Below are 22,527 nucleotides of genomic sequence, written 5' to 3'. Positions count from 1 at the left end.
AAAGAAAAGTCTAGTGCACGGGTGTCAGACTCAAGGCCCGCGGGCCAGATCCGGCCCGGCAGAGCTCCTCATGCGGCCCGCGTAGCTGCTGCCGGCCGCCAGCGCTTTTTTTTTTTTAAGGAGAAAGCTTGTGTGTATTCATTGAGGGAAAGACCGGGGCGGGGAGGCGGGGTGGCAGCACCGCACATTCAGAGAAAAGGAGGACGGCCCCGGGGGCGGGCTGATGCTTTTACGTGACTGACTGGCTCGAGGTTGTGCAAACAAGGCTGGCCTTTCCCTCCGCACGAGCAGCAAAGCGGGAAAGGAGGCACGCGCCGTCCCACCTCTTTCTCCCCCCCCCCAGGAGAGAAAAATGCCAGACAAGCCAAAGTACGTTCCTAAAGGAGGGCTCTCCCCTCCACGCTGCCCAATAGCAAGCCACAACCATTCCTGCTAGCCAATGGCGAGACGACAGAGGACTTTCCCTTTTCGGGCGGTGGAGTTTTGGCGCGCCAGCCGAGCTCGGGGGATCAGAGCGCCGGATTCACGCCTGCTTAGCGGCTCGCTCTGCAGAGCTTTCTCCGAAAAGCAGTTGTTGCGGAGAAAGAGATATCAAGTTATAGGTTCCTCTCTCCGCGCCTCCCTGGTTGGCACCAGCAGCAACCACACGAAAAAGCGTGCTGGTTTCTAAAGAAATCTCGTTCCTCCCAAGGCACGTGTTCACTTTTTGCAGAGAGGCAGTTGCAAGGCGAGGAAAGCTCCTGGTAATCATAAAAATCCCATAAGGATAATTAAATTGGGATGGGGAAAGTAGCTGGGAATTGCATTAGGGCCACGATCCGCAAACCGCTTCCTCCGGAGCAAACACTTAAATAAATCCCAGTGGAACTTCGACCTTGCTTGTCAACATAATAGAGTGGTTACTCCTGTCGCAGGGTCTATTGTTCAAGAAGTGGCAGTTTAAACTATTTGCAGGCTACCGATCCACATCAGCCGCTAACGCAACATAAGGAGTTTGTGGATTGGTTTGAACGTGACCATTTGTGCTCTGCGAGCAACCCCTCGCTGGGGAGAGGCTGTTTAGCGCGGGAAAGACTCTTGCCTTAACCCTTGCAGAGCCGCTGCTAGTCAGCCGTACTCAACCCTCACTGTCGCCAGATATGGCTGGGAAAGACTCTTGCCTTAACCCTTGCAGAGCTGCTGCTAGTCAGTGCCTGGCAGTGCCGGGCTAGATGGACCAATGGTCCGAATCGAATTGTTACAATACTGATGAGACAAATACACCAGTCGATGGCAAACCTTTATTCTGAATGCGGGGGGGGGGTGATTTGGAATCACTACCCTGCTCCAGTTTCACCTTGTCAGTCACTAATGCAGATTAAAATGCCACCCACACAAGCGAAAGCACATATTGGAAATCAGGCTTTGGTAGTTACAGCACGTTAACCAGTCTTGAGTAAGGTACCAGTACTTACTGCCTGGAATAAAATTGGCGTGATGCATGTGGGTACTGGGAAGACAAAAGCAAAATACTGCTAGATACAGGACTCACGGGATAAATAATAATAATAATAATAATAATAATAATAATAATAATAATAATAATAATTTATTTATACCCCGCCCATCTGGCTGGGCTTCCCCAGCCACTCTGGGCGGCTTCCAAAAGAATATTAAAATACATCAAACATTAAAAGCTTCCCTAAACAGGGCTGCCTTCAGATGTCTTCTAAAAGCCTGGGAGTTGTTGTTCTCTTTGACATCTGGTGGGAGGGTGTTCCACAGGGAAGGCACCACTACCGAGAAGGCCCTCTGCCTGGTTCCCTGTAGCTTTGCTTCTCGCAGTGAGGGAACCGCCAGAAGGCCCTCAGTGCTGGACCTCAGTGTCCAGGTAGAATGATGGGGGTGGAGACGCTCCTTCAGATATACTGGACTAGGGCCGTTTAGGGCTTTAAAGGTCAGCACCAACACTTTGAACTGTGCTCGGAAACGTACTGGGAGCCAATGTAGGTCTTTCAAGACCGGTGTTATGTGGTCTCTGCGGCCGCTCCCAGTCACCAGTCTAGCTGCAGCATTCTGGATTAGTTGTAGTTTCCGGGTCACCTTCAAAGGTAGCCCCACATAGAGCACATTGCAGTAATCCAAGCGGGAGATAACCAGAGCATGCACCACTCTGGCAAGACAGTCCGCAGGCAGATAGGGTCTCAGCCTGCGTACCAGATGGAGCTGGTAAACAGCTGCCCTGGATACAGATTTGACCTGTGCCTCCATGGACAGCTGTGAGTCCAAAATGACTCCCAGGCTACGCACCTGGTCCTTCAGGGGCACAGTTACCCCATTCAGGACCAGGGAATCCTCCACTCCTGCCCACCTCCTGTCCCCCCAAAACAGTACTTCTGTCTTGTCAGGATTCAACCTCAATCTGTTAGCCGCCATCCAACCGTGTATAATTCCCGTGTATAAAGCCGTGTATAATTCCCTGAAGCAACAATACCTAAGGCACGGGTGTCAAACACAAGTCATGTGGCTTATTAGGGAGGGTCTGCTTATTATTCTGCTTAAAAGTCTGAGCGGTAAACTTTGGATATACTGACCACTTCCATGTCCCTTTACAGTGGTATAGGGACCATAAACTACAATCAAATAACCCAAAAATGTCCAAGAAAAGAAAAGTTGATGCAGAGGGAAGGCAATTTCAGGAGAGATGGGAAAGTGAATACATGTTTGTGATTAATGGAGACAAGCCGGTATGTCTTATTTGCTATGAGGCAGTGGCAGTGATGAAGGAATACAATTTACGCCGGCACTTTGAGACCAAACATGGAGCCAAATTTGCTAACCTTAGCCACCAGGAAAAGCAACAAAAGGTCCAAGAATTAAAAGGTAGCCTGTATTCACAACGGAATATTTTTGCAAAAATGACAGCAAAAAATGATGCAGCAGTGAAAGCCAGCTATCTTGTGGCTGAAGAAATTGCGCGAGCTTCAAAGTGCTTTTCAGAAGGTGCATTTGTAAAGCAGTGTATGCTGAAGGTATGTGAACAGGTGTGCCCTGAGCAGAGACAGGCTTTTAACAATGTCAGCTTGTCAAGAAACACCATCACAGACCGAGTCAGGGACCTAGCCTGTAATCTTAAAACAAAGTTGGCTGAAGAGGCATGCAGTTATCTGGCATTTTCATTAGCTGTTGATGAAAGCACTGATAATACTGATACAGCTCATCTAGCTATTTTTGTAAGAGGTGTGAAGGAAGACTTGTCGGTCAGTGAGGAGCTCTTGGATGTGGTCGCCATGTATGGGACAACAACTGGGAGGGACATCTTCAATGCAGTGGAGGAATCCGTAAATAAAATGAAATTACCTTGGGAAAAGTTGGTGGGACTTACTACTGATGGCGCTCCAGCAATGTGTGGGGAGAGAAATGGCTTGGTTGGACTGTTAAAGGAGAAAATGAAAAAAAGTAATTGCCACACGCCGCTGATAACTTATCACTGCATTATCCACCAAGAAGCTCTGTGTGGCAAGGTTCTGCAACTGGATAACATAATGTCCACAGTCACAAAAACAGTGAATTTTCTACGTGCACGGGGTCTGAATCATCGTCAGTTCCAACAATTTTTGAAGGAGGTGGACATGGAACATACAGATGTGCCATACCATACAGAAATAAGGTGGCTGAGTAGGAGCACAGTTCTCAAGAGATTTTTTGAGCTTTTGGAAGAAATTACTCTTTTTATGCAAAGTAAAGGGAAGCCCTTGTCAGAACTGTCAGATCCAAACTGGCTGTGCGATTTTGCCATGTTGTGTGACATAACAGAGCATCTCGCCCAACTGAATCTGAGGCTGCAGGGCCGCAAACAAGTCATAACCTCAATGTATGAGGCAATAACAGCTTTCCAGGAGAAACTGCGCCTATGGAAGTCACAGCTTGAAAAAGACAGTCTTGCCCACTTTCCTATCTGCCAGAGCATCTCAACCTCATTCCCAGGTACTTTTTCATGTGCTCGATTGGGTACCAAAGTGAATCGGCTGATTGATGAATTCAATCGACGCTTTTCTGACTTTAAAGAACAAAACTTAACCTTTACCAGCTTTGCCAATCCCTTCAACATCGATGTTGACAGTGCACCACATCACCTTCAAATGGAATTAATAGAACTTCAGTGCAACAGCAGCCTGAAAGCGAAGTTCCAGGATGCGACAGTCGACGACTTTTACCGTCTCCTCCCCCCTGCTTTGATGCCACAGCTCCGACTTCAAGCTGCACGTGTTCTGTCCATGTTTGGGAGCACCTATCTATGTGAACAGATGTTTTCAGTCATGAATCTGAACAAGACCAAGCTCAGATCACGCATCACTGATGATAACCTCCATGCTGTTTTGCGGATTGCTACAGCACAAGACCTAACGCCAGACATCGATGGACTGACCTCAGGAAAACGATGTCAGCCATCTAGTCAGAAAAGTTAAAAAAAAGTTAATGCCTTGTGTTTGCCATATGTGTAATAAACAGTGTTTGGCAATATACAACCGGCCCTTTGAGGGTGACCAAACTGCTGATGCGGCCCCCGATGAATTTGAGTTTGACACCCCTGGTCTAGTGGTTCTGTTCTTTAGAAGTCAGGAATTTCCCCTTCTCCCCCTCTTGTTTTCTAGGAATCATAAGACTTTGGGTTGTGGTTTTTAGGAGGAGGAAGCAATCCTAGCAAGACAGCTGCCTGTTTCATGACTCTGATGCACGCCACTAGATCATGTGCTGCTTGAACCTATTTCTACAGTGCCCCACATTAAAATTTTAATATCCTGTGCCAAAAATTAAAAATGCTTGAAAATGAATAGTATTTAGGTCAATTAGAAACAACTTTTCCCCAAAACCAAACAAACCACAAACAAAGAAACAGTGTATGTACACTGTACTCCAAATGCATTGATGTGAATTCATTTTCCTCGGCCAACCACATATTAGAGCCTGCTGAATAAGCAGTAGACTTTTATCATTGCCTCCTATGGATGGAACTAAGCATTACACTTAAATGCATAGAACAAAATCTGCATGGCAACGTTTGTTCAAGAAAGGGAGGCTGGGGAAGATACCTCACTTTGAGGGACTTTTCGATTGAAAGGTGGTCTGGAAGTGACCTAAGTAAAGAAATAAGATTTGGAACTGGGAATGTGTGTATATGTTTCTCCATCTGCTACTTCCTTCTGTCTTCCCCACCCCGTGCTATATCAACAAACAGGTCACAGCCAGAAGTTTGTGAACTGGAACATCTCTCTAGAATTATATGGGAGGTTGGAGAAGACTTGATGGGTGGGGAAGGGTTAAGTACCCCCCCCCACGCACACTTATTTTCTCCAAAATTAAGAAGGAGGGAGAAAACAGCCTTTTTCTAACAAAAGCGGTGATTCAAGTTTTGATACCTACCTTTGCAAGTAATGTTTAGTTCTGACTCAAGCAAGGCTCAAAAAACTGTTACTGCTTTTTGCCTAGAACGAGCAACTGTTTACATTCTGGAGCAGGCTGAAGAGAAGGAAGCAGAGTCTGTCCATGAGACCAAGAGCCTTAGAGCCAAATCATATATTTCTAATTATACCCTCCGAGATGAATTTAATAATGAGGAAGGCTGGAGGTCATTTTGGCTACAAACTACTCAGAGTTAGACATACTTAAGCTCATTGAACTCAGAATAGGGCATGCTTAACTATGTGAAGGATGGTGGCCATGACATTGGTTTTCCAGCTTTGGATGATTTCCACAAATGACAAACTGCCTGCCTTCAGAGAATGCGTCTGTGTAGCATGCACAAATACGAAGATGAAACAGAAGCGGAAGAAGAAGTTCCTGAGACTGAAGGCCACCACCTCCCCACAGCTGCCTAAATCCTTCCTCTCCAGGGTTTCCCCCAAAAAATCCACCAATCTCTTCTCCTCCCTTTTCAAGCCTCTTATGGATCTGGGAGACAACCAGGAGGAGAGCTTGTCACAAAAGGAGGGGGAGCCACCCATGACTCTTCACCAGCTTCATCCCATTCTCCTGCTTCAGCTTCTGCCTCTGATTCTAGACTTCTCTCTGCCACAAACTCTCCCAGCTCACTATGCTCTGTTACCTTTTCTGCTTCCAACACCTCCGCCTCCCAGTCTGCTCCCTCCTCCCTCTTCATTGTCCCACCACCAATCTGCGGGGTCTGAGCCTTCTTCCCTTGGGGGTTCCCCACCTGGTTCTTCCCACCATTCTGCTTCCGACCATTCCATGGTGCAGTCCTATCCTTTCCCCTTTTCCACATCAGATATACAATTCCTTCCCTTTAAAACTCTCCATGGCCTTGTCCCTCTTAGCCTTTCTGCCCTTGGCTTCCAATATATTCATTTCTGTGATTCTGGTATCCTTCAGCATTAACTGTCCTCAGACCCACTGCTCTCAAAATCTCCCCTGCTGTTCTCTAGTCACAACCCAACTTCAAATTGTAAGCACGTTGGGGCAGAGACCTTACAAATTGTAAGCACTTTGGAACCACTTTGGTCTTTGAGACAGAAACATTTCCATAATGGACTGCTAGTGGATTGATGGCACTATTTAAATAAACAGTGCTATCGTATGCTGTAATAATTGCTCCAACAGGGCATGCTGGTGTAATCTGTCCCTATGGTGCAGGACGCATTTAAATGGATGGTACAGAAGAGCATAGCTGGGCAGATTTGAAAGCTAAAGCTGGGAACTGCATTAATTACATACTGTCTCTGCTTGAGTTAAATCAGTGCCTTTGCTAGCCTATCATCAGGCACTTTTTACATCTAGAAGGCGAGACTTGCCGTTATTCCTGCAGATGCTCTGAATGTGCACTGATCCTCTTCTGCTACAGCTTTTGTTTTCAGACCCCCCCCCCCCTTTTCTTTTTCAATGGTTGCCATAGAATCTCTCAATTATCATATGAAAGGCACGCGCACGCACACACACACACAATCCCACAAAAGCCTGTTGCCAAAGCCTCGGACAATTTTATTGTATTATTTTCATGTAGAAAGAGGAGGGGCCCCTGAAGGAAAATAATTGGTGAGGCTGATGCTAATTCTCCACCTAACTTAGAAGATTGTGATGATGTTGATTACTATTATTTATTCTTTTAAATGTGTGAATTCAATTCTTACTTGATTCCTCCTGATCAGCTGTGTCATAGCTATTATGGGAAATTAATTCACTGAAATACATTTTAATTGCTCTGTGAGTCATGGGACAGACATGCATTTTTCTCACTTTAATGCATTATGCACACAGCTCCAGTTAAAGCTTGCCTGATTTTCACTGAATGTTTCAATTATCAGTTCCCATACCCTCTTGGCAATTGGGGAGGGGGGCACACAGCCAGGAAATGGTTAATAAAAGTCCTCTTTGGTATTATTGTTTCAGGACAACTGGCTGCTATCATTTAGGAGTAGTGGCTGTACAATATTGGGGGGGGGGGAGAGAAAATATTCAGAGAGTCCAAAAAGCAATTGAACTTTCTTTTTCCTATATAAGTAAGAGGAGTTCCTGTGCCCAGTAAGTTGTGTGTTGTTTTTTTTAATGGATTGGCTCTTGATGTTTCTTTTGAAATAACACAGAATCATCAACATCATCATTGCTGGTCAAGGTCCACCTTAAGCACTTTTAAGTTGAATCTATCCATCCATTTTAAAGGCTACCTTTCAGGCAACATATGAAACAGGGTAATGCTGTAAGAAAATCAAACTATTGTAAAGCCACTATAAAACAGCAACCGGAACTTTTCCATCAAAGTTTACATGAAACATTTTCAAACAGCTCTGAAATCTGAAAACAAAAAGTCAAGCAAAAACCTCACTAGCTACATGGGCCCAAGGAAAGGTGAGTTCTAAGACTCACTTAAAAGCCTGTATCATAGAGGCCATTTGTCATTGGGTTTGAAGGGTGCTTCTTAACAGGGAGGCCACCTCGTTATTTTAATAATATCCTTTTATATTGTCACTACTGAGACTTGCAATAGGAGAAGATTCTAAGCATGCAAAGGTTTACAGAGGAGCCTGTGCTTCTGGGGACATTGGACGTATAGACATGTCCTTGCCCTTATCCTCAGCTTAATTCCACATGTGCTCAGGCAAGCTCCTTAACAGGGCTATACTTGTTGCTTGTTTGTTGTGCAGAAAGCACCTCATCACATTGTGGGTCTTTCCAGCTATCCCCACCCCCAGCCCTTGCCTTTGGAAGCCTGCTAAGAAGCAGCTGCAGCAGAGAAACTGTGAGCAACATGGGACAGCTGTTTCTAGGACTAAGAGTGGCTGGGGCAACTCAGCCAGATGTATGTATGTATGTATGTATGTATGTATAAATAAATGAGTGAAACAATGAGGCTCCCTTGTTATTTTTGCTACATGATGCGGCATGTTGTCTAAGTACCGTATTTTTCGCTCCATAAGACACACTTTTTTCCTCTTAAAATCTAAGGGGAAATGTCTGTGCGTCTTATGGAGTGAATGTGTGGTCCCTGGGGTTGGGGGACCCGGGCTTCCCTCGCCAGCCCCGACAAGCTCTGGGAGCAGCGGGAAGGCAGCTCTGGGGTAGCCCGTGAAGCCTCCGCAGGGCAGCAGGGAGCCTTCATCCCGCTGCCCTGGGGAGGCTTCACGCGGCTATCCCTGGCTTTTGCGGGAGGTGGGGGAAGGGACAGAGCGAGGCTCTCTCACTTGCCCCACCTCTGCAAAAGCCCCCAAGAGCCGCATATTTTTTTCCCTTGAATCCCCCCACCCCACCCAAAAAAAGTAGGTGCACCTTATGGGGTGAAAAATATGGTAATATTGTTATATTTATAGTATTGAAATGTGATGTTTTGTATGTTATTATATTTTTATTTTACTACATTATTGTTGTTTTGTAGTGCTTGCTTTGAATGCATCCCTATTTTTTTGTCATAAGCTGCTTACAGCATGCTTTGTTGTGCAAAAGCCGCTTACAAATTAAATGAATGAATGAATGCTAGGGGTATCTGATTTTCTCAATAACTCATTCTTCGGGTATTCCAGCTCCCATGTGAAGCACCAAGGGAGTGGCAGCACCACACCTGATATTTAATGTATTAATAAATTCCTTCCTCCAACATCTACACATCCAACCCTGCTCCCATGTTGCTCTATATGTGAGTTAGAAGTTTTTAGTAGAATACTCATTGAGATTCAGGGTGACACGTCTACCAGTCTATTGATTGGATCTAACGGACTCTCACTCATCGTAGCACCAAATCTGAAGCCAGTGAATTAACCTGAATATTTTCCCTATCCTGCAAATGGTGACAGCAGCCATCGTGTACACTTGAAGCTTTCATTGTCTCAGCACTTGCAAACGTAAACATCACTTGAGAACTTCTCTATGAAGATATGTACAAGAGTGAGTGACACATGGCAAATGTCCAGGGTATGGACATTTCTTTTGTTGCCCTGATTGTGTGCATCCATAGGAAATCTGACTGGGTGCTGTGGATACAAAATGCTGGACTGGATGGGCCTGGCAGCAAGGCAAAAATGTATGTGTTTATGAACCAAATGAAGTCTGAAGAGGCTGAACGCTCTTAACTGCTGGAACGCCAAGCAGCCCTTAAAGCAGCTATGCCTGGTGGCATTTATGACCTAGGCTACAAAAGCAGGAAAGGAGTTGCATTCTTTGATAAATGAGTGGACTGCCAAAGTTAAGCATTCATAGGTCCCATTGGTTTGAACAGTGAACTTATGCAGGCTGAATATGTTCTGCTTTGGCTGGATTGTGTTTCTGTAGTCACTATATTCCATTTTTACTGTGATGCTAGGAATTATCTATGTAGGAAAGAAAGCATGCCTTGAATTTTCCATGGAGATAGGGAGACAAAAACATGGACAGGCAGAGTGACTTCAGATAAGAAATCTTTACCAGACCAAGGCTGTTAAATGGTTTCTGTCATAAACATGGCCATCAAAGAAACGAAACCAGCTGAATTTCTCATTATTCATTCCAAGTGCCTCATCTATGGTCCACCCTTACAGAATATGTACATTTTTCCATATATTGTGAAATATCTTGGCTGCTTCTTAAGCATGACACTTACGCTAGCAATGCAGCTGGCGAATCACATCAAGTGATTGCGTTTGAGAGTTAATCCTATGCATCTCTACTCAGAGTCTTTTTTTAGTTTTAAATTGTTTCCCAATCTTCTTCGTTATGTGAAGGAAACATTTGTTTTTACTGAGCCTGAAGAGTTCTACTTTCCTTCCCTCTATGTATCATCCCACCTTATCTGAACACAAATGACAAACAGTGGCATGGAGGAAATATTACACTCTCCCCACCAGTGTGGACTTCAGGCCAGGTGTGCTGGAATGTACTTATCCATCCCAAGTAGGCTGAGGCGCTTCTGCACCCCACGCCTCAGGTGTGCATGCTATTCCTAGCAGAAGCAAAGGTGATGTACAAGGAGGTTCAGAGAACAATGGACTTCAGGATGAATATGAATGTGTCATTGGCGTATCTAGAATGGCTAGACCAGAGGTAGCCAAAATGGGGGCCTGTAGATGTTTTGGGTTTCAACTCTTATCACCCCTGGATATTAGCAGTGCTGGCCAGGTCTGATGAGAGCAGTAATCTACAGTGTCTGGAGGACACCAGGTTGGCTAAAATTAAGAAAAAATGGCCACTTGAAACATTCAAGAAGCCAGACAACTATATCAACATTCAGATGGTTTTGTCCATCTGTCAAATGCAAATGAAGGCAGGGAATACAAATCTAATCTGAGTCCTCTTTAAAGATATATCTTTCCTATCTCCCAGGACTTCTTTCAAGTCTTCTGTAGTGATAATGGAAAATTTTGGAATGGAAGGGTGAATCAGGAACAATCTCCTGCAGTTGAGAATTCCCGGGTTGCGTCTAAATTGCTTCCAAAATTCCATAATAGCCCATAAGGGATTCAACCCCAGTGCTCCTCTTTAGCAGCCCTCCCTTTTCCCAAGGAAATGTATCATTGCAAAGGGAAAACCCCCCAGGAAAAAGGGTCAACTAATGCTTTTGAATTCTGGTGCTGGAGGAGACTCTTGAGAATCCTATGGACTGCAAGAAGATCAAACCTCTCCATTCTTAAGGAAATCAGCCCTGAGTGCTCACTGGAAGGACAGATTGTGAAGCTGAGGCTCCAATACTTTGGCCGCCTCATGAGAAGAGAAGACTCCCTGGAAAAGACCCTGATGCTGGGAAAGATTGAGGGCACAAGGAGAAGGGGACGACAGAGGAAGAGATGGTTGGATAGTGTTCTCGAGGCTACCAGCATGAGTTTGATCAGGCTGCGGGGGGCGGTGGAGGACAGGGGTGCCTGGCGTGCTCTGGTCCATGGGGTCACGAAGAGTCGGACATGACTAAATGACTAAAGAACAACAACAACAAGGAATAAAGAAGACTTGTAGGGGCAACATCCCTAAGGCCCAGATACACCATAGCCTGTTCATCAGTGTTTCTTGCTATGTGGATGCATGTGAATTGTAGTTTCCAATGTTAACAGGGGTGGGAGAGAAATCCACTCAGTTCACATTTTAATGTCTACCTAGTTAGCAATTCCAGAACCAGTATGTGAACTGAAACACAGCTACCAGCTGAAATTTGCACTTCTCTGAATTTGGTGATACATTTCTCCAACCGAATAGCATAATTGTGGGAAAGTGTGCACAAAAATCCATATACCGGTATTAAAATGCAGTACTTTAGGGGACGTTGTTGGCAAAAAGGTGTATATTAGGAGAAACTCACATGAAATGCTGAATTTTCATGTTCATTTGATATTTTTTTTTGGATTTTTTTTTTTTTTGCAAACTGATGCGGAAGTAGGGTTAATTGAATTTCAGACTGGGGGGAAATCAGAAATGAATTAAACTGAGATTGACATATTGATCCATCCCTACCTCCAACTTTAATAAATTGAGCTAGGAGGCATTTAAAATTATAGTTCCTATGCATCACAGCAGCAAAGGATGCTCCTGAGAATACCAGGCCTTAAAGATGACGTTCATGAAACCTCTGCTGCCTCCGTCCAGCACTCCTTAGTCACCATTGCCCCCACATACAAACTTTGTGAGCATAAGGACATAGGAAGAGCCTTTTGGATCAGACCAAAGGCCAACCAGATGTCTATGTGATGCCCTCAAGCAGACATGAGCACAACAGTGCTTTCCCCAGCAACTGGCATTCAGAGGCATACTGCCTCCAAAACAGCATAGGTAGAACATAGTCATAGCGGTTATTATGAGCTTGCTTGGCTAACAAAAATAAACTTTGTGGCTAGTGAGAATAAGTTTGCTTGGAATGGGGATGGGGGTAATCACTTGGAGACTTGATCTTTCAAAGCTTTTCAGAGAACCCTCAGAAAGACCCTGAGTATTTTCCAGGAATTTTCTGTGACATCTTAGAAATACCAAGCTAATTATGAGGAGAGCTAGAGGGAGCTTTCCCATCCACTGTGTGAGGTTTTAACCCCAGCCAAACCAATGAAAATTTCCCCTTCCTTTGCAGAAGCTGGTCTGCAAACTGCTTTGTTCCCGGAGCAACTGAACATTCCAAGCCATTACACTGGTTCAGCCAGTCGACCAATACAATACAGATGTCATCTTTTGGGCACATCAGTCAGCAGTATTTTTGTAAATCTGTGATTGGGGAAGACAAGCATTTCATTGTGTCTTTGTGAGACATTTTTATTTTTAAAAAGGTCTTATCCATTGCCTGCCATTTAAGCATAACAGAAAGATGCTTGAAATTAAGCATGTTTGCCAAAATTGTTTTTAACCACACAGAAACATTTTGCAGCCTCCAAGAGTTTGGGGTTGTTCTTCCTGTGATGTGCAGCTGGAAATCAGAGTTTGCACGAAGGTGGCAAATCACATTGGAAATTCAACGCTGCAGAGAGGAATGCTTAAAGAGCAGGGAAATGGACTTGAAAACTGGTGATCTGTATATGCCATGATCTTAGAACCGGCACTTCTGTGAGGTGAATGTGATAAAATGCCATAATGTTAGTTGCTTGCCTCACCTGTCACAGAATACCAAGCAACATCCCTCTTAAAGAGCACTGTCCAAGTGACAGGGCCAGCCCAAGACATTTTGGCAACTGAGGCGAACCACAGAATGGTGCCCCCTTCCCTGCTAGGGAAGAAGGGGTGAGTGAGGATCTACATCAGGAACAAGTGGGACATCAGGAACTAGTACGCATGCATAAGATTGCACCCTTACTTTCGAGTAAGTGTTTGTAGAATTTCAGACTAAGACTTGGCTAACTGAACTTCCATACAGCACACCCATTGCTTGCATATGGCCACCAGAGAGTGAATGCATCCCTTGGGCCAAAAAACCCGCCCCATCCCCAGTCTAAAAAGGTCAAGTACTGAACAGAGCACATTGTTCTAGGAGGAAAGGTGGGATAAGAATGTAATAGAACAAAAAGCCCTGAGTAACTAGACCTTCACTATGTTGTCTAAAATATTTTAGTTGACTTCTGAGTCTCTTGGGCTTGCCACTCAAAAAGTCGGTGGTTTGAATCAGGACAATGGGGTGAGCTCCCGTTGCTCTGTCCCAGCTTCTGCAGTTTGAAAGCATACCAGTGCAAGTAGATTAATAGGTACTGCTGTGGCAGGAAGGTAAATGGCAATTCTGTGTGCTCTGGTTTCCATCAGGGTGTTCAGTTGCTTCTGTTTAGTCATGCTGGCCACATGACCTGGAAAGCTGTCTATGGACAAATGCTGGTTCCCTTGGCCTGAAGCAAGATGAGTGCTACAACTCATAGTCGCCTTGACTGGACTTAACTGTCCAGGATTCCCTTACCTTACCTTTACCTTCCTTACTCCTAGAACATAACATTTTCCCCTTCCCGAAAGCCAAAGATGACTTAACACAAAGTGGGCTAAACTGGCCCATGTTTAAACGGCCATCTGCTGAAGCTGTGTAATTGCAGCAAGCACAACTCCACATTTACTATATAATACTAGAAGCATGGGGACACGGGTGGCGCTGTGGGTAAAAGCCTCAGCGCCTAGGGCTTGCCGATCGAAAGGTCAGCGGTTCGAATCCCCGCGGCGGGGTGCGCTCCCGTTGCTCGGTCCCAGCGCCTGCCAACCTAGCAGTTCAAAAGCACCTCCAGGTGCAAGTAGATAAATAGGGACCGCTTACTGGCGGGAAGGTAAACGGCGTTTCCGTGTGCTGCGCTGGCTCGCCAGATGCGGCTTTGTCACGCTGGCCACGTGACCCGGAAGTGTCTCCGGACAGCGCTGGCCCTCGGCCTCTTAAGTGAGATGGGTGCACAACCCTAGAGTCTGTCAAGACTGGCCCGTATGGGCAGGGGTACCTTTACCTTTTTACTAGAAGCATACAAAATTTGGAACACTCTAGACTGCACATGTGGGTTCAAATTCAGACATTGTGTGTGTTTTCATAGTCATAGGGAAGCTAACTGGTCTCTTCTAAGTTTTCATTTTGCACTCTCGTGGATTTTACACTCTCCAGGGTATGTTGCCCAGCTCTGTAACCCTATTTCATTTCTGCACTCATTGCCATTTAGAAGAGATGGACATTAATTCAGCCCATTTGGTGAGGGAGGGTGGTCAGCTGACCCTGCTCCCCCCTTTTCTACTGCAACTCCTCTTCAGGCACTAGTTTCCCATTTTGTCCCCATTAACATTTTGCAGCTGCCTGTCCTTTTTCTTTTAATGGCAATAAATTTTAGACATTTCAGTGCCAAATCCTGGCTCATTACAGGTGATCGATCTGCATTAAGTGAGTGCGAAAAGAGAAATGAATCCTAAATACATGTGAAACTGCTATCGAGGGAAGAGACTTTTGTCACCAGTTAGGCAACGAGCACAGAAACACTCTGAGGCCTCTGAGTGGGTACATGCATCCGCTTTGTAAGCAGGTTGTCTGCAGGTTGTCACCCTGCCAAAAGGCAATGAGGATTTGATGCAAGAATTTGTTGCAATGAGTAGCCATTAATTTGTCCTACACTGCACTGCTTTTGCAGGTATTTGGAGATGAAACATTTGATCTCACTGCCAGCATGTGAGGTTAATTCCGATTATGGTAGGTGGGCGTGAAATGACAGTAAAATTACAGTGGTACCTGGGGTTACAGACACTTCAGGTTACAGACGCTTCAGGTTACAGACTCCGCTAACCCAGAAATAGTACCTCGGGTTAAGAACTTTGCTTCAGGATGAGCACAGAAATCGTGCAGCGGCGGCACAGCAGCAGCAGGAGGCCCCATTAGCTAAAGTGGTGCTTCAGGTTAAGAACAGGAGAATGCAATTCTGGAAGCACTCCAATCTCAAGCCATTCAGGGCTTTTAAGGTAAGGACCAACACCTTAGATAGTGCTCTTAAACAGATGGTAGCCAATGAAGCTTTTAAAGACTGCCATGATGTGATCCATTTGAGCAGTACCAGTTAAGTTGATCAGGTGCAAAAGCAAGCAGGGCTCCTGCGCCTTTAAGGTTTCACAGAAGGGGAAAATTTCAGTGAGCATTGTTTGCATGATAAGCTACATCTGCGGAAATGACCTCCTCTACATTACTATGAAAGGTTCAATAGCCCTGCCCCACATTCGCACCGGACCACCCTAGTTCCAATGAGTAATTGTGCCACTGTACTTTCTCCTAATTGAAGCTTATGAACAATCTTCAAGGGCAGCCCTGTACAGCAACACATTACAGTAGTCCACAGTTGCCACAGCATACCATCCGATGCCTTGATGTAGCTTGAGCTTTCATAGACAAGATGCTTGAAGTAGATACTGACTGCGATAAAGATATGGACACACTTGCAAGATATGTGTCATTTGGGAGTGGGAATCTGTTCGATGAGATGACATTAAAAGAAAGGGACGCGTCCAGAAAGCAAAGCCTGTGTGGCATTTGTCCTTAGAGAGAACTGGACTCAGAATTGCTTCCTCCTGTTTCTAATCCTCCACCACCACCCTTCTGTTATAGTGTAACAGAGACAGACTGTAGCTAATGTGTGAAGGCAGAAATGATTTTCCATCTGAGCGCCTCCCCTCACATGTGATGGGGAAAGCAGCGATCGACGCGTTGTAATGTATATTTATGAAGTTGTGTTGAGTTGACGAGGGAAGTGGAGATGAGGGGGCTGGCAGAAGGAAAACCAATTGTCAAATTTACCAAAGCCGATGTGCGAAAAGGATTTTTTATATAGATATATAAAAAAAGAGCAAGCACAGAAACATTGATTTAAAGGTACATTTGTATACCTGGGCTAAATATATTCCCGACTTCCGTATCTATTAGGTAGTGTCATGTCTGCTCTGAATGTCTGCTAAGTATATTGCAGAGGGGGGGGGGGAGGGCTTCCTATAAAAAGCAGCAAGTGTGCTTAATCTTGGAATCCTCTAGGAGTGCTTCTTCTTGGGCTCTGGTACAGCAAATCGGGTTGCCATGGTAAAATGGGTCAGCACAGCGAGCAAGTCAGTATGAGCAACTGAAATCAGGCTCACAATGCTGAGATAGCAGCACAGGCCCGAGCAGACAGTAATCTAGTGGAGAATCTAGGTCACTGGGATTCTTTGAAGCTGCAGCTGTCCGTGTCGGACCACTCGCTCTCAGTCAGGGCTCACAAAAGAGTCAGGGCGGCTGGGCTTCTGATTAACGGTTACAATGCACGGGTTACAACGCACGGCCCCGGTTGCACGCTTTGTCTTCGGCGGGAACAATTCGCTATTTCAGATTTCGTTTTACGATTGCGTATGTGTGGCGTGTGTGCGCGCACATACACATCCAGAAAGGGTATGCAGAGGTGACACATCTCCGTTCCCACAGATACGCACCTCTTTATTATGCATTTGCATGACAGTACAAATCAGAGCTTTCTTTTCTTAAGGATAATACATTGAATTGTTTACTTCACTCCAAAGCAGAGACAAACATTCATCTGCAAGCAAGATACCACGTTCTTCCATCCTTCCCTTTCCAGACTACATGCAGCCACATTGCTAAGCCAAACACTTATCAAAATGGAGGCAGGGGGAATTAAGTTGCTTCACAAAATTGACAGACCTCTGTATGTTGCCACATCTTCATTTCCATCCCTAACTTCTCCATCACCATCTCCAGTACTATACACACATACATCCACTGGCATCTAATCAGAGGAAGAACCTTTTTCTTAAAAACCTGTTCAATAATTACATTGGATAAATTGTGGACTAATTTGGACTTAATTTTACTCCAAATATACCCACTGAAATTATCAGGCCTAACGTAGTCATATTCATTCATTCCAGTAGGTCTACACTAGGTGAAACTTGGTTGAATACCACCCATCATCGGGGGGGGGGGGGCTGTCAAACCCTGGTCTGTTCAGCAAACCCTTTTACACATTTTGAGAGTGTTTCCCATGCATAGCTAACTTTTACGTTTTTAATTGTTATTATTTATCCATCATATCCTATTATTTAGAAGTGGCCCCTTTTAAGCAACAGTTTCACAGAAGTATGCTGGAAACTGCTTGTGAAAGTAAGAATCGTCTTGCTTGCTTCTCTGGATGGTGGCCAATGTGGAGAAGACTCGTGTATTAGCAGATGAGCAGCCCGCCTTGTAACATCATTATTACACAATAAAATACATATGGATGTTAAGAAGAATGAAATTGTGGGAAGGATTTAATGAAGTTTCTCAAGCATCAATAACACAAAGGAAAAAGTTATTGTTTTCAAAAAATCATTGCTATATCAATATATGCATACACAGAGATTGAACACAATTTTGGAGCTCTTTCAAAGCTCCAAACTTGGTTCCAAACTATTCAAACATCTATTCAAACATCTAAAGTTATGATTAAGGAATGCATTAATTGCACTAATTAAACAATTAACATTTTGTGGTTCAAGTGCTATGGAATATTTATGAGAGACCAAAAATAGACTAGAGCACAGAACGTTAGTGGGTAAAAACAAACAAAAACAAACAAACAAACAAAGCTGGGCACTGCCCTGTCCCCCAGCTTGCCTCCTGGCATTCGGTGCCATTTCCAGCTGCATCTGAGCCAGGTCAGGCAGGTGGGTGGGTGGGTGGGCAAGCAGGCTGGTAGCAGGCAGCAGTTGGAGGCAGGGGCAGGAAGTGGGTGAGCGGGCAGAAACGTATCATGCATGGGGGGGATGAGAGGCGAGGGATAAAGGTGCACTCTGGAGAAGTGCAAAGAGGAGGGAGAAGTGTGGAGAGGGGCAACAAGGGCAAGCAGATATATGCCTACCTCTCACTTGCTTGCTTTTAAAGATGATTAAGGATTTAAACCACAGAGCATAGGACTTGCCAATCAGAAGGTTGGCAGTTCGAATTCCCGCGACGGGGTGAGCTCCAGTTGCTCGGTCCCTGCTCCTGCCAACCTAGCAGTTCAAAAACACGTCAAAGTGCAAGTAGATAAATAGGTACCACCCCGGCGGGAAGGTAAACGGTGTTTCTGTGCACTGCTCTGGTTCGCCAGAAGCGGCTTAGTCATACTGGCCAAATGACCTGGAAGCTGTATGCCGGCTCCCTCGGCCAGTAGAGTGAGATGAGCGCCGCAACCCCAGAGTTGGTCATGACTGGACCTAATGGTCAGGGGTCCCTTTACCTTTAAGGACTTACCTGGATTACTTTGTAAGAGATACCCCAACAGTAATTCTGTCTCAAGTCTAGCTTCTCAGAAATTAGCACCCTTACAACCCCGTCCACAATGTCCTATGCCACTAGCCATGTCCCAAACACCTGTCTGTTGACCACAGGCATCTAAAAAAGGAATCCCATGTGCCTTCAGCTCTCTCTCTCTCTCTCTCTCTCTCTCTCTCTGTGTGTGTGTGTGTGTGTGTGTGTATGTGTAGGCTTCCACGCAACTTGAGGAATCCCAATCTTGCAATGCTCCCAGTTGCACTGAAGCCTATACTCATACAGTTAGGCTTCCCTTTTTTGGTTGTTTGTGTTCAATGTTTGGCTCAATGTTGAGGTGGGCCAAGTGGTTGTGATGTCCTGCTCTGCCTCCACACATTTTGCCTTCATGTTGAGGCTTGTAGCCTCAGAGTGCTCTAAACTCCCTGCTCAACTAGTATCATGAGAAAGTAAATCAAAGTGGAAAGACATGGAGAGAAACCCCAAAGGACGCTTCTCAGAAGTAGGTATCAGTGTGTTCAATAGAATTTACACCCTATAAGACTAGTTTAGCCTAAAGATTACTACTTTATAAATCAAGTTTTATGTAAATTGCAGCACTGCTGTGGGTAATTCACCTTCCATAAACAAATATAACAAGTTTCAGTCCACATGCCTAAGGAGAACCTGCAGTGAATGATACCAAATTACTGTTACCATTCTACGGAAAGCGTGATTATCATTATATACAATTGAATGGACCAGTATTTTAGGTAATTTTGCCAAAGGCACAAATCCATTCCCTTAAAAATAAAGGGTGGTGGCTTGACTTGTATAAATAACACTGCTGTTGTTAGTGACCAGAATTAATTGTAGTTTAACAAACCAAAAAGTCATCTGGTTGCACAAAGAGTATATGGAAGTATACATACAAATATAAGACCGGAATATGTCGGCTGGTCTTGTGTGCGCATTTGAATGTGCACACGCACATATAGACATATTTGATTCTCATCATTCTTGTGTTTCAACAATGAGAAAAATACAAGAGTATTCCTTTCTGCAGACTTTATCTTCAACATGTTTTCGTAAGATAAGATCCATATACTTTGGGCTTAAGTCCCTCAATTATTTTGTCATTCTAAATGGCCTTTAGAATCAATATGAAGCAACATAAATGACTGAAATATTTGCTCAGGCAGGCTTCTTCTTGCAAAATCAACAAACTCTACTTGGTTCAAAAGAGTCTGCAATTGAGGTCAACAGCCTATTGGTACAGAGCATAGCTCAACACGGGCCTGTAGCTCAGAGGAGCACACACCTCCTTAGGTATCTGTAGATGTGTGTTAAAAGATCTCCTGTGATGCTGATAAAATTCTTTCCATTCTTTAAACGCCTAGATAAACAACACTGAAGCATCACAGATACGGCTTGCCTTCCAGACCATCCTACCTGTGGCTGGTATTCTGGCATGACATTCCATTTGTATTTTTGATGTGGCAATATTGCAAGGCAAGCGTGGAGCCCAGTGTACATTTTGAAGGAAATGCCAAGCCCCTCTGTCTGTGGGATTCCCATACATCATCCAAATGAGAGCTGCCCCCAACACTGAAATGAATGAATGAAGAACCTATTGCCCTGAATGTACATATCGCTGATCATTGGATAGGCAGTAGAATCAGCAATACGTTGAGCAAGATGTATGCATTGAGCAACCATATGTCAGGAGTGCTCTGATGGTGTTTCCTGCTTGGCAGGGGGTTGGACTCGATGGCCCTTGAGGTCTCTTCCAACTCTATGATTCTATGACGTCAGTGTGAAAACTGTGGATAGCTCAGTCATTAGTGTGTGAGACTCTTACTCTCGGAGTCCTGGGTTCGAGCCCCCCCATTGGGCAAAGGATTTCCTGTATTGCAGGGGCTTGTACTAGATGACCGCCTGAGCACCTCCCAACTCTACAATTCTAATATTCAATTAACTCTTTTAAGATAAACCGGATAGACAAAATGGGAGAGACAACCCAAAAGAAGAGTAAGAGGAAAAATAAGTAATAAATGTAAACAAGAGAGGGAGAATGAACATACAACTCACATATATTGCTAATTTGTGTTCAGCTTTATTGCCCAGAAATGGTAATCTGGGGATTGCATACCATTTGATGAAGAAACCTCTATGACAAAATTCCAGGGAGAGCTGTGTTAATCCATGGAAGGAAAATTGCTAGATAAATTCAGGGTTAGGTCACATTCCATTATTAAAGAGCTAAGAGTTTAAGATGTCATATCTTCCTCTCTGGTCAAACACCTCTTGAAAAAAATAACACAAAGGAGCAATTCATTCTTTATTTGCAATTTTGTGACAATTCTGTATAATCAGGATGCAGCAGATGTTTAATATAAGGGGAATGATTTTTCTCAGATGCAAAATATCCCAAAGGATACTTGCTGAGTTTTCACTCTCTTTCTTTCTTGATCTCTCCAGGGAACTACCAAGAGGTCAACTTCTAGGAGGAGTGGACACCCCCCCCCAAAAAAAAATATCTGACAAGCCAAGAAAAAAACTGAGTTGGGAGGGGACGATAGGATTTTTTTGTTGCTTTGTGAAACCCAGAAAGCGGGAATTTCTACAGAAGTCACTTTAGCCCAGGTCTGCAATAAGTTGTGATCCACAAAGTGGAATACAGCCTTCCCAAGCCATACATGGCCAATCCACCTGGGGTTTGGAAAAGATCATATTTGTTTGCTGCCTGCCTGTCTGCTACTGCAAATAAAATAAATGAGGATGGCATCCAGAAGGACAGAACAGGGGGCTGGTATGGGCTGCATGTGGCTTGATGAATCACAAGTTGTGCCTGCCTGCTTTAACCTTGAAGGCACCCAATCACTCTTCTGTTACTGATAGCTTCACCCCTATTGAGTGACATGTTTCTTTAACAATTATCCCGCATGCAAGCTGTCTGATTTTAGGCATTCCCCTCTCAAGTAGCCTATTTTCTCAGAAGGGCAATCTCTTCTAGAATTGTACGTATTCACAAGGTACCTCTTAACTGTGGTTTGCATTTCTTTCCTCTCCAAATATTTAAGAGGCATATCTTAAGGAACATATCTGTCATATATAGCCCTCCCTGGAATATTCTTAGGAAAGGTTAGCACTCTGGCTAGGAGAAATATTTATATTCCATTTTACAACATAACATCTCTTTTCGAATGAACAGGGATCAAAATGGACATGAATCCCCTTTTGGATAATTGGCTGCTTTTGCATTCATTATTCTTGTCACTGCGCTAAGTACAATACCAGACAAGGAAATCTTATGAATGTGCTAATATGGCAAAAAAATAAATAAATCGATGATTGTGACAAAACTGCAAAGTTCATAAAGGTGATTTAAGTTAGTTCACCCACTGATTTCAGTGGCTGTACATTAAGCATGACTGAAGCTTGAGTTCGGCATGGCTAGGGTTGTGCTGTTAGTTGGCTTCACCCCAGAGAATGCTGGAAGGCAGCCACAAAGGCTTAAAGAATAGGATTGCTAATGGCGTACTTAAATTTAAATGAAGAGTTTGGCTAGAATCAGTGACAGAAATTTTCCCATGTCATCAGTGTAGACACATTAGGCTATTATTAAAACAAAACAAACTTCCTTGGCCACTCATTGAGCAAACTGGGTTACAAATATTTCTGCCATGGTTAATTTGTTTTCAGCTACACTTTAGATTCTAAAGTTTAGAAAGTTCTTCCAAGGCAGTTACATTATACTGCTAGCTGTCAAATACCAATTTTGTAGAAAGCAAGCGTCACCACTGTGCCAGAAGTGGATTTTATTAAGATCACATTACAGTGGGATCCTATGAAATGATAATGAATGCCAAAACAAAGTTCACCAGTAGTTTCCCAGTTGGAGATAACAAGAAACAACA

At 44.3% G+C, this 22,527-nt stretch overlaps 1 protein-coding gene across 1 annotated transcript; it reads left to right on the top strand.

Annotated features, from left to right (window-relative positions):
- Window positions 1-2,633: 2,633 nt before the first annotated feature.
- LOC310673750 (general transcription factor II-I repeat domain-containing protein 2-like) lies at window positions 2,634-4,448 on the top strand (the record flags this gene model as incomplete). The annotated part of the gene is made up of 1 exon (XM_083432339.1): window positions 2,634-4,448. The coding sequence occupies one exon, from the start codon at window positions 2,634-2,636 to the stop codon at window positions 4,446-4,448; it is 1,815 nt and encodes a 604-aa protein (XP_083288465.1).
- Between the last annotated feature and the right edge of the window lie 18,079 nt (window positions 4,449-22,527).

This window comes from Podarcis tiliguerta, assembly GCF_965153285.1.
Source record: "Podarcis tiliguerta genome assembly, chromosome: 3".
Lineage (NCBI taxonomy): Eukaryota > Metazoa > Chordata > Lepidosauria > Squamata > Lacertidae > Podarcis > Podarcis tiliguerta.
Note: the sequence above shows the minus strand (reverse complement) of the source record. Positions and strands in the feature narration are given on the sequence as shown.